The 12,125-nt window shown below is 47.3% G+C and overlaps 1 protein-coding gene across 2 annotated transcripts in view; it reads left to right on the top strand.

Annotated features, from left to right (window-relative positions):
• Positions 1-11,648, top strand: part of TGM5 (transglutaminase 5) — a 30,567-nt gene extending 18,919 nt beyond the window's left edge. For both annotated transcript variants that reach the window (XM_063090644.1, XM_063090645.1), the window contains 7 exons: positions 4,611-4,749; positions 5,387-5,490; positions 5,596-5,835; positions 8,347-8,712; positions 9,227-9,387; positions 10,861-10,994; positions 11,184-11,648. In XM_063090644.1, coding sequence (XP_062946714.1) covers positions 4,611-4,749; positions 5,387-5,490; positions 5,596-5,835; positions 8,347-8,712; positions 9,227-9,387; positions 10,861-10,994; positions 11,184-11,337 — 1,298 coding nt within the window. In that variant the 3' untranslated portion in view covers positions 11,338-11,648. The remainder of the gene's footprint in view (positions 1-4,610; positions 4,750-5,386; positions 5,491-5,595; positions 5,836-8,346; positions 8,713-9,226; positions 9,388-10,860; positions 10,995-11,183) is intronic.
• The last annotated feature ends 477 nt before the right edge of the window (positions 11,649-12,125 follow it).

The following is a 12,125-nucleotide window of genomic DNA, read 5'->3' on the forward strand; positions in this document are numbered from 1 at the left end:
CCTATTTCTCCATAAACAGTGCCCACCTGTATTTTTGAGTAAGAGGCAGAACTCAATGACCATGGTTTAGTTATGAATTGTATATTTCCTTATCAAAAAAATAATTATGGCGGGGCCTTGCCCTAGTACAGGCTAGAAGACTGGAGATTATCATGGAAAACAGATAACATACCTTTGCATTTTTAAGGTACTGTTAAAGAAACAAATAAGATTTTATTTCATTGCTGTGGCAGATGAGAGAGAAAAGTTTAAATATGACTTTGTGATGGCATATCTGAAAGGCCATGTAATATAACCATCTTGGTTATAAAGGACAATTAAAGGGATGGGAGGAAAGGCAGGAAGTGATATTTTTTATCATTTTGAAACAATATATCTAGGGAGGAATTAAAAGATGATAAAAGTTATCACAGTTAAATGCAATTACTTTGACTCTACAAGCTGGCGCTCTGACTGTGTTCCTTAGTATAAGCCATGGCAGTGTGGCAGCAAATGTGAGAGTGAATTTACGTAAATTGAACTCTAACTTTCCACTGATCTTTCTCATAAAATTTGAGCCACATTTCCACATTGGGGAGAAAATAACTGGATAACAGTGTTTACAGCCAGTCCTGAAATATACTCAACGTTTTAATAAACCGTCAGGACAGTGTTCACCACACGTCAGAGTGAAGTAGTGCCCCTCAAGGGCAGGAATGTTTTCATATTTGTATCCTCTGCATCTAATCCACTGCCTGGTTCATAGCAAAGACTCAACGCTTACCACTGAATGAGTGCTGAACAGCTGAATGAAGAATCATAATAATTAATGCTGAGAGAATAGTGTACTATACCTCAGGAACTCTGAGGTCCTTTCCCAACTCAGATCTTGTCCACTTTTGCCCAATTACCACCACATGAGTGTGCATGCATGTGTGTGCATGTTCACACACATACAAGCCCCATATGGGTTTCTCTTATATAAGGGATTCAGATCTCACAAAACTATCAATGAAAGTGTCGCCTGAATCTCATGTCAAACTGTGAGTCATCAGGACTGATAGTCTGCAGAAACCTTCACAAGTTAAAGACAACTTACTTCAGCAGGAATTTAATGAGCATTTACTCTGTGCCCAGCACTGTGCTGAGAATGAAGAAATGCAAGAAAAGTATCTGATGTGAGCCCAACTTTAGGGGGATTTGTAATCTGGCTGACAAGATAAGACAGATATATTAAATTATAGAGAGCTTAATCCAGTGCTACAATGTGTGGCATGGCTGATTGGGATTATGTGTGAGCACAAGAAGAGAGGTTAGTGTGGTTTGCAGTAGTCGGTGAAAACTTGACAGAGGAAGGGGTGTGAGGCTGAGGTGTGGCTGGGATGTCAGTGAGGTTGCAGTGGTGTGTTGTGTCTTGGTTAAAGGCATGGGAGCCTTTGAAATCAGAAGACATGGGTTCTAATCTTGCCCTGGCTTTCCTCTTCCTGCCATGTAGCCTCACCTTTTTAAGCTTCACTGTCTCATCTTTAAGACTGGGATAATCACAGGATGGTGGAGAAGATTAAGTGAGATAATGCCTGTGCAGTGCTTGGCACCATGCCTGGCACCGATGGGTATGATGATGTCCTGGACTGGGAAGACTGAAAGACGAGTTTAGTTGGGGATATGTTTAGTGACAGTGAGGTCTCCAGATAGATTCAAGATTCAAATTCAGGGGTCCTGGACACAGAAGTGGCAGGTAAAGACATAGACAGGATGAGGTCTTTGTGGGAAAACAGAGCAAGAAGGACAGATGGAGCAAAGGCCCCTGGAAACATATATGTGCACAACCTTGGTTACTCAGATCTGAGCACCTTTAGCACCCTTCATGTGATATTGAAGCTAAAGCCTTGTCTTCACCCTCTATGTAAGAAATCACTCTTTCCCCTATGTAACTTCATTCTGTTCCACTGTGACAGCCTGTCCCCCATCAGAGTCCTCTCACAAGCCATGATGAGGAAAGAGTAAGAATAGATCAGTGCAAATCCACCACCACTCAAAGCTTGTGCTGTATAGACAGTTGCGCTTGGAGCCCTTAGCATAGCACTCAGCCATTACAACAGTGCCGCGCTGAAGTCTGAAATCGCCAGAATGGACAAAAGATTCATGAAACATCATTCATCCATCCATCCAGCAAAGTTGCACCAAGTATCTGCAAAATAGGCCTTGCCCTATGTTGTTAGTGGCTGTGTAACGATAAAGATGAATAACACACGATCCCTGCCCTCAGGAAGGCAGACATGTAACAAATCATTATAAGCCACATACTCTGGTCTAATAGAGAACTTCAAAGGGCTATGGGACTAATTACCTGTGTTAGGGTGGAAAAGTGCCCATCAAGCCATGGTTAGCAGGGTTGACACCACCACTGACACTTCTAGTGGCCATTCTTGAATTCATCAGTCAGGGTGAAGATCGGGAGGAGGCTTGCTCCCTGCTCTCTCTCCCTGCCCACCCCTCCTTGGCACCATCTCTTGTTACTGTGTGTGTTGTCCACCCTCCTGACTACTTTTAGCATAAATGTGCCCATGCGATGCTCATCTCTTGCCTCACTCTCATCTCATGTTCCTTCAGTGGCAGCTTTTCAACCTTCACCTCCCCCCTGCACCACGCTGTCCTGTGTCACCTCCACCTCCACCCACTTCTCAGGTCTGCCCACTGCCTGCCCTAGTTCTTTGGCCCTGTTCAGACCTGCCACTCAAGGGAGAGCTCGAGGCTCCCCTTTGGGCTTCTCTCCTCCCCTTTCCTGCTGCATCCAGGGTTGTGTCCCCATCCTGGCACAGAGAGGCTTTGTGACAAAGTGCGGTATTAGAAAAAACCTAAACTAAAATCTATAAGCAATTAATTGTTTAAACTAAGAATTATAAACTTAAAAAAAATATGACAGTAGTATATGTGAAGAACGCTTAGAAATATCTATATTTTTGACTCAGTCATTTTACTTCTTGGAATCTATCCTAAGGGGCAGGGGGCAGGGAGAGATTGATACAAAGATAGTCTTCACAGCATTACTTACAACAGGGGAAAAATTGGAAACCGACTAAATGTTAAAAATAACCACCACTGGAAATCTTGCTTTTGGCAATTATTTGACAACATGGGAAAATGCTTGGGATGTATAATTACGTGCAAATACTAGACTGCTAAATTGTGTGCATACTCCTGAAAGGTGGACTCAGTGTTGACTGCAAGCTTAGCAGTGAGCAATAGCTCTGCTTCTTACTAGTTGTGTGACCTTGGTCAAGGTAGCAAACTTCTCTTAGTCTCTGATTCTTCATCTTCAAAATGCAGATCATAACAGCAGCTACCATGTAGAGTTGTTCTGAGGATAAGTTATCTGAAACATTTAACACTATGCCTGGCTGGTATACACAATTATTATTATTCACATTATTGAACTGGATGGGCTATTGCTACTAGACCTGAGGGGACAGGGATCCCCAGGGCATTTGATGGTCGGGTGGGCTGGGGAATATTGCTGTACTTAAGAGTACAGAATGGAGGAAATACGACAGAGGACAAAGAAAAGAAGTTGGCTGGTAAAGGGAATGGATGCCTCTCGGGAATAAAGACAACTGATAGAGTTTGGATGTGTTGTCCCCTCAAAACTCATGTGGAAATCTGATCCCCAGTGTGGCAGTGTTGGGAGCTGTTTGAGTCATGGGGGCAGATCCCTCATGAATGGATTAATGCTCTCCCTGGGGGGTGGGGGTAGTGAGTGAGGTCTCGCTCTATTAGTTCCCATGAGAGCTGATTGTTTATAGGATGCTGGCACCTCCCCGCTCTCTCTCTCTTGCTTTCTTTCACCATGTAATCTTCTTGTACCTGCCGGCTGCCTGCCACTTTCTGCCATGAGTAGAAGCAGCCTGAGGCCTGTGCCAGATGCAGCTGTCCCAGAATTGTGAGCCAAATAAACCTCTGTTCTTTATAAATTACCCAGTCTCAGGTATTCTGTTATAGCAACACAAAACGGACTAATACAACATTCTACCTCCTTTCAAGAAGTTCTCTACCAAGGACAGACTCTCACTTTTCTAACTTTTGTTACATGGTTTCCTTCCCTTCCTGGCTTGATCTGTGATGCTTTCTTTGAGGGGCTTCCAAGATGATACACCCAGGAAAAAAGGGGAATCCAAGCCACAGAACTCTTTCTTTGAGAATCTGATGATCTCAGTCAATAATTTTAACCACAGGAAGGAATAGAATTCTAGCTATTTGGTTTGAAGATGGAGATTTATGTCTAGGAGAGAAGTGAGGCTGAATCAGGCCTCTGAGTCTTGCCAAAGACACGGCACACCTGTCCCACGCTGCTGGCGTGGGCAGGAGAACTGATGACTCACTAGACTTTCTGTTGGCTCTGTCAGTGCTCTTCTGAGCAGCCGGCATTCTAACCTTTGCATGGAGTCTCTCCCATGAGCTCAGAAAATGGGGAGGGAGGTTGGAAATGTCACCAACCCAGTGACCCAGACAGCTTCTGCCTGGTCTTACAGAAGCCAAATAAATGATTTCCCTAAGTCCAGGGCCCTAAGTCCAGGAATCCATAGCGTTCCCAAATCCACAGCCCACAGATGCTTCTTCTGTCCTTTCTGCAGTGATGAGGTGCCTGGGGATCCCCACCCGTGTGATCACCAACTTTGACTCTGGCCACGACACAGATGGAAACCTGATCATAGATGAGTATTATGACAACACAGGCAGGATTTTGGAGAATAAGAAGAAGGATACTGTCTGGTGAGAAACAACTTCTCAGTCTATTTCCAGAGCCACGAATCAGAACTGAACCCCACAGCAGGAAGGAGGGCAGGACTGAGTCCAGGAACCTGCAATTCTTCATGTCCTCCACCCCATCCCACCCCTGCCAGCCCCTCCCACACACACGCCCTTACCAGGCTTCAGCTGGGAGACAGCTGAAAAAGGCCAGTATTGGGTTTGGAATCCTCACATCATAAGAGCTGTCTGCCCTAGGCTGAGGTTTTCCTTTTTGTCACCTCCTTCATCTAAAACTCAGCCTATGGCTCTGAACACAGGAGAGACTCAGAGACCATGGATGCCTCTGTGAGTCAGCAACACACAGAGAGAAAGGGCCACAAGGGTACACTTGAGAGAGAGCGTGAAGGATTTTTAACTTCGGTGGATTCTGTTCACAGAGTCAGTAGAGGGAAGCTCTGTTCTGGGTGGCAAACAGAGGCTCCCAGGGGAGGAGGCATCACTCCTCCCCCACAGACATTCCCAGCCCTGTGGAGCCCTAGCCTGTCTTTCTATCTCACTCTCCATCTGCTCCCCCATCCCCTGCCTTGCTCCAGAAAGAGCAAGCCGGACAACCCCTCCCTTAGCTTCTGTTGACAGACTCCTCTGGCTTCTCCCTCAGGAACTTCCACGTCTGGAATGAGTGCTGGATGGCCCGAAAGGACCTCCCTCCTGGATATGGAGGCTGGCAGGTGCTGGATGCCACACCTCAGGAGACAAGCAATGGTGAGGCTCTCCAGAAGGAAGGCAAGACCCACCCCCTGAATGTGCCCCTGCCCCTGCCTGGCCCTGCAACACACGGCCCACCGAGGCTCTCCTGTCCTCATTCAGGCCTCTACTGCTGTGGCCCTGCCTCTGTCAGAGCCATCAAAGAAGGAGAAGTGGATCTGAAGTACGACACACCCTTCGTGTTTTCCATGGTGAACGCTGATTGCATGTCCTGGCTCGTCTCTGGAGGGAAGGAGCAGAAACTTCACCGGGACACCAGTTCTGTCGGCAGTTGTATTAGCACTAAGAGCATTCAGAGTGACGAAAGGGATGACATCACAGAGAACTACAAGTATGGAGAAGGTACAACTAAGCCAGCCCCACTCAGAGTCCATGTCCTTTGGGCACTTTCCATTCCCCAGGGAACCAGAGAGCATCTGCGGGGCAGGACACAGGTCCACTGTCTCCTCTGCCATTCAGTTTTAAGGTCCCAGTCGAGGTGCCCCCACTGCATTACTTCCTCATGTCCAGCACCACTCCACATCCCACAGGCCAGGAAGCTCCCTCCACAAGATGCTCGCGGTGACTGTAGAGCCATTTGCAGGTATCTCGCCAACAGAATACGAATACTCCACCCCTACTTCCCCCCAAAATCAGCCTCCTATTGAAGATGGCAGGGGATTTAGTAAACTCTCTCCTGCTCGTTAATTTAATTTATTTTATTTAACTTATTGTTCAATGAATTGTGTCTTACTGAGTGTTAGGATGACAGGCCAGACCACCAGCCAGCACCCAGGCTGATGTAAGGCCAAATGTTCACTCCCACCCCTTCCCCCATGGAGCCAGCAGGGCCAGAGGACAATTCTGAGGTGAGAGCCCTCGCAGAGGCTCCTTGCCCAAGCCAGCTGGGCCAAAGGGAGGCTGAGTTGGTCAAGAGTAGATGAATTCCTGGAAATGGAGAAAGGACAACCACCAGGTTCAACTACAGAGGAGCCAAGCAAAAATATCCAGTGCACAAGGGCCAGAAGCAGGGAGAGGGGGCAGGGCTGAGATCTGCCCAGCACGGGATCTGAGCAGGAGCACATCAGGGTTGTGGAGGGCAGGGGGCCTGAACAATTGCTGGGAGCACTGACCAGTGGGTGGCTGTGGTTTTTCCACGTGGGCCTTCGGGACAGACACAGAGAAGCTCCTGAACCCCCACCTGGGAAGGGGATGCACAGTAAGGGACAAGTAATGAACACAGCCCAGCAGTACCATCACCACTTACTCTCCGTTGACTGTGGGCTTATCTTGATTGTGTTGCCCCAGAAACAGATGCTGAGGCAAGGATTCAAGTACCAGTGGTTAATCTGTGAGGCAATCCAGAAAATACTGGTTAGAGAGTGAGGAAATGAGAACGGAAAGGGAAGGAAGCTAGTGTAGAGTGTATTATCACAATGTTGGCACCATGGACGGCTGGAACTTGCACCTGCTGGGAGCTCTGGGAATAGGGTTACCAAGGAAAAATACAGGATGAAAAATGCTTTAGTATAAGTGTGTCCCAAATTATTTGTTGTTCATCTGAAATTCAAATTTAGCAAATTTTTATTTGCTAAATCTAGCATCCCTACTATTTATTCAGTGTAAAGTGTAGAACAACACTGCGGACTTGTCACACCCAGGATGCAAGGGTGCTGGGGTATTTCTCCACCAACTTCTGTCAGTCATGGGTTGAGAGCTGCTCCTTGGCGGTGTAAATTCCCTAGCACTTCTGGCCGGCCCTATGCATGGGCTGAGTCTGCTCTGGTGGCAGAGAAACTCTCAGACGGAATCTCAGGGGCTACAGTTTGAGAGTTGGGCCCAAGGACACTGACATGGCAAGTGTCAATGGGATATAGGAGGGGCGTTGACAGTGTTCGCCACAGAGGTCCACAGGGTAGGGTCCCCCGTGAACTTGGGGGATTAGAGTTATGTAATGATAAGTATAGTAATAAAAAATAAATTACTTTAAAAATAAATAAAATAAAAGCAATGAGATTTAAAAAAAAAAAAAAAAAAGACCCTCTGCTGGCCCGGAACTGGGCTTAGAACAACCCCCAGAGCAAGGGGATAAAAGTGGCCTCTGCCTCAGGCAATTGCGGTAAATGCATGGAAGGGGTGAGTACTCAGTAGAGGCAGCTTCTGGGATTATTAGAGATGCAAGGGAGAGTATTCCTGCACATTCTATCCACAGAGTCACCCTGAGACTGAGCAGAGAGGCTTGGGCCACTCTGGGAACTCTGCTTGCCTGACTGTCCTATTTATTTATTTGTTTCTTTGTTTTTGTTCATTCGTTCATTCATTCATTCATTCATTCATTCATTCATTCATTCATTCTACTATGCTTCTCAGTTTCTCAATTTCCAGGAACTAGTCTATACCTGACCAATAATTTGGTTCTGGAACAGGAAATCACGCTATGCCCTGCTCTCTTTAAGGGGTTTATTCCTCTGCATTTGTGAGCCTTTGTTTTTCCTTTGAGGGTGTCAGGATAACATCAAGAGGTTATGAGCACAGGTTTTGGAGTCGGGCAGATTTGGCATTCTCCGTGCCAGTTGTGTGACTTGGACAAGAGACATGAGCTCTCTGAGCCTCCTTTTTCTCATCTGCATATGGAATAATAATAATAATAATCTCTCTTGTGGTTGATATGAGGATGACAGGTGCTCAGCAGAGCCTGACTCTTAGGAAGCACTTGATGAATGCAGGAAAGTGTTTGTTATTGGAAAGGAAGGTTTTAAGCTCCCTATCCCCTGCTGTGTGCAGTGTTGATGGAGGTGTTGAGGGTGGGGTGTTCAGCCTGGCTCATGCCTGGGTCAGCCTGGCTCAAAGCTGGTGCCATGCTCTGCCCCCTAGGGTCCCCCCAGGAGAGGCAGGTGTTTCTGAAGGCTCTGCAGAAGCTGAAGGCTGGAAGGTCCCAAGGTCACCATCAAGCAGACTTTCAACCTTCCAGGACCATGCCACTGAGCCAGGCCAGCCCTCGGAGTCTGGATAGACCTTCTCTTCAACCCAGTGATGTTATCCAGGTCTCCCTGAAATTCAAGCTGCTCGACCTGCCCAACATGGGCCAGGATATAAGCTTTGTCCTGCTGGCCCTCAACATGTCACCCAAGTTCAAGGACCTCAAAGTGAACCTGAGTGCCCAGTCCCTGCTGCATGATGGGAGCCCCCTGTCCCCATTCTGGCAGGACATCGTGTTCATCACACTCTCTCCTAAAGAAGGTATGGGCTCTGGGCATAGGCATGGGACAGGCTGTACAGAGTTGGTTATGTCAATGCCAGTGGGATCAAGCCAGCCAACTGGATTCTGGGGGCAGACCCCTGGGACACTGTTCTTCCTACTGTCCCCCCCAGCACAGATTCTTCTTTCTCCCCTTCTCTCCTTCCCTGTCCCTTCCTTCTCCATTCCTTCTCTTTCCCTCCTGTCACCTCCTCCTCATCTCTCCCTCCTTTATTACCCAAGGAAAGTAGCCAGTTTAGTGGGAAAAGCCTTAGATTCAGAGTCATCTAGACCTTGGTTGGAGCCGCAGGTCACCCACTTATTAGCAGAATGGCTTTGGGCAAGCCATTTTGCCTCCCTGAACTTAACTTTCTCCATCTGAAAAACTAATATCTGCTTCACCAGGACTTGGTACATGTTGGTGTCCTCTTCTCTATGGAAGAGTCCTGCAGATCCATCCCAGGCCCAGCCGATTTTCTCAGCTACTCTCACCTCATCCTTGTGTTCTCTCCCTAGCAAAGACCCACCCCTGCAAAATCCCCTATTCTCAGTACAGCCAGTACCTGTCAACAGACAAGCTGATCCGCATCAGTGCCCTGGGTGAAGAGAAGAACAGTCCTGAGAAAATCCTGGCGAACAAGATCATCACCTTAGCTTATCCGGCCATCATGATTAATGTAGGCAAGAGCCCTGCAAGTGGCCTGTGGGCCCCTTGGATCCAGCTGGCAGGAGGTGGAGCCCTCAGAGAGGGCAGTGTGGGCCTGCTTGGGAGGGCAGCCCCTCCTTTCCTTTACCTCTTCAGGCGCCCCCAGAAGGGAAAGTTTTATCTGAGAGATTGTCATCCTCTTGTGCCACCAGCGGCCTAATGGTGGATCCTTGGGCAGGGGCTGCAGAGAGACCATCTCTTCTGCCGCCTTCTGCTCTTGGCCTTCCGCAGGGTCAACATGAGGAAACTTGAGTCCAGATGGGAGGGTCTCAGATTGGGGGAGGAGCCCTGCCTGAAGGTCAGCTCAAATTTGATTTGCCATTTCTTGGACTTCTTTGGACAAGCTCCTGGGCCTCTTCTTCTTAAACTGTCAAAATGGGGGATTAGACTAGATGGTCTCAGAGGACCCCTCCTGCTTTGACTTTCTGTGGTCTTCTGAGTGGAAGGACTTTAAGGGGTCCCTTCTTTCCATGCTGTCTCTCCAAGGCCAGCCAGCCTCCTGGACCCTGCTGAGTGAGTCAATGAAGTCCCTGGTGGGTTAACTCAAACATTTGGCTAGAACTTGAGTTATGTAGCATCTTAGCAAAAGAGCAATATGGTTTTAGAGAAGTAACAAGACAAAGGAAAAGGACCTTGAGTCTCAAGGGGTGACAAATTGTGGGAAGGCAAATATGTGGGAAACTCCTAGCAGATAAAAGCTGGTTAGTAAAGTTTGTTGGGTAGATTGCTCTGGTGCTGTCTAAAGTCATCTCAGTGATGAACTTTTGTACTTCCTGGTAGAGAGGGGTTGAGGGGATTGAGTATGACCTTTGTAAATTTGTGTCCTGCTTTTAAGCAAACGAGGGAGACCAGAGAGCTTTTCTTATACCTGCTTCTTCTCAATTGTCTTCAGCTCAAAATAATCCTTATGCCAAATGACATATTTTGGGGTGGCATATTTTGCTACCCTACAGAACAGTGCCCCCATAAAGGTTTGGTGAATTGGGGAATGAGGACTGTCTCAGTCCATTTTCTGTTATTATAACTGAACACCTGAGATTTATAAAGAAAATTTATAAAGAAAAGAAATTTATTTATAGTAGTGGAGGCTAGGAAGTCCAAGATTGAGGGGCCACATCTGGTGAGGCCTTCTTGCTGGTGGGGACTCTCTGCAGAGTCCGGAGGCAGTGCAGGGCATCACATGACAAGGGGCTCATGAGAGAGAGTCAATCTGGCTTCTATAACAGACCCATTCTTGTGATAACTAACCCACTCCATTGACAACCCATTAATCCATTAATCTACGAATGAAGCTCTCATGACTCAATCATCTCCCAAAGGTCCCACCCCTTAATACTCTTACATTGAGGATTAAGTTTCAGCAATAGTTTTGGAGGGGACAAACATTCAAACCACAGCAGGTACTAATTCTCCACTCCTTCCCCTATTCTGGGATTCTGTTTAGGTTCTAGGAGCAGCCATTGTGAACCAGCCACTCTCTATACAGGTGATATTTTCAAACCCCCTCTCGGAGCAGGTTGCGGACTGTATGCTGACTGTGGAAGGAAGTGGCCTCTTCAAGAAACAGCAGAGAGTCCTGTAAGTTCTGGGAGTGCTCAGCCTTCCCTCCCATTTTTATCCTGGGATTAGCAATATCCTTCTTTCTGGACACGACTCCCAGGTCAGGCTCAGAACACTGGGGAAGGGAGAGACCAGGAAGCTGAGGGGAAAAGGACTTTGGGGTTATAGTGCCTACAGTTTCCTGACATTCTCCATTCTCTGCTGCAGTATTGGAGTCCTCAAACCCCAACACAGAGCCAGCATCACTCTGAGGACTGTCCCCTTCAAGAGTGGCCAAAGGCAGATCCAAGCTAATCTGAGGAGCAACAAGTTTAAGGACATCAAGGGTTACCGGAACATAAATGTAGACTTTGGGTTATAAATTCTGGGACAATGAGCTGGACATGTGGATTTTAAGCTTCAAGAAAAGGAGTGAGTTCAAATGCAAGCTGTGCCATTGCCAACAAACACAGAGGCTTCACAGTGGGCAGGGGAGATGCCAGCGATGGATGGTTCCCTGAGCCATTTGCACAGCTCCCCAGGACTCTCTTCAGGGCCTAGGGATGCCGTGGTGTCCCATACAGAAGTGTGATTTGGCAAAGAGATCAAAGGATACTAGTTGGACTTGGCCATGACTTACTGCCCCCAGATGTCAAGGAAAGAAGACTGGCTGAGCAGCTCACTGTTGTTTTGTCGTTGCAATGGCTAATTCCTTAGTACCAATAAACTTCAGTCCTTGCTCTCATCTCCTTGTAATCACCACTTTCCCTATAGCAGCTCCCACCTGTTCCCTGGGTGCTGGGAGTGTGCTAATATTTCAATGCCTGAGTCCATCACTCATTCAAGAAACATTTATTGAGTGGTTAGCATATGCCGGGCACTGTTCTGAGTGTAGGGGACAAGGCAGTAAACAAAGCAAAGTCCTTGCCCTCATGGAGCTTATATTTTAGTGGGAGTGGGTGAGACAGAAAATACACGTGTCAGCAAATGAGCAAGATACCGATGGTGTATCAGTCATGACCCTGTTGGGAAAACAAAAACCTCTGTAGATGTTTCTATATACCACCTACCATCTTTGTGTCTTGGAGAAAAATCTGGAAGAATACTCACCCCTGACCTTCCTTTGTCTTCCCATATCACATCCAAGAGGTCCCTAATCCTAACAGTACC

The sequence above is a fragment of the Cynocephalus volans genome, chromosome 3 (assembly GCF_027409185.1).
Source record: "Cynocephalus volans isolate mCynVol1 chromosome 3, mCynVol1.pri, whole genome shotgun sequence".
NCBI lineage: Eukaryota > Metazoa > Chordata > Mammalia > Dermoptera > Cynocephalidae > Cynocephalus > Cynocephalus volans.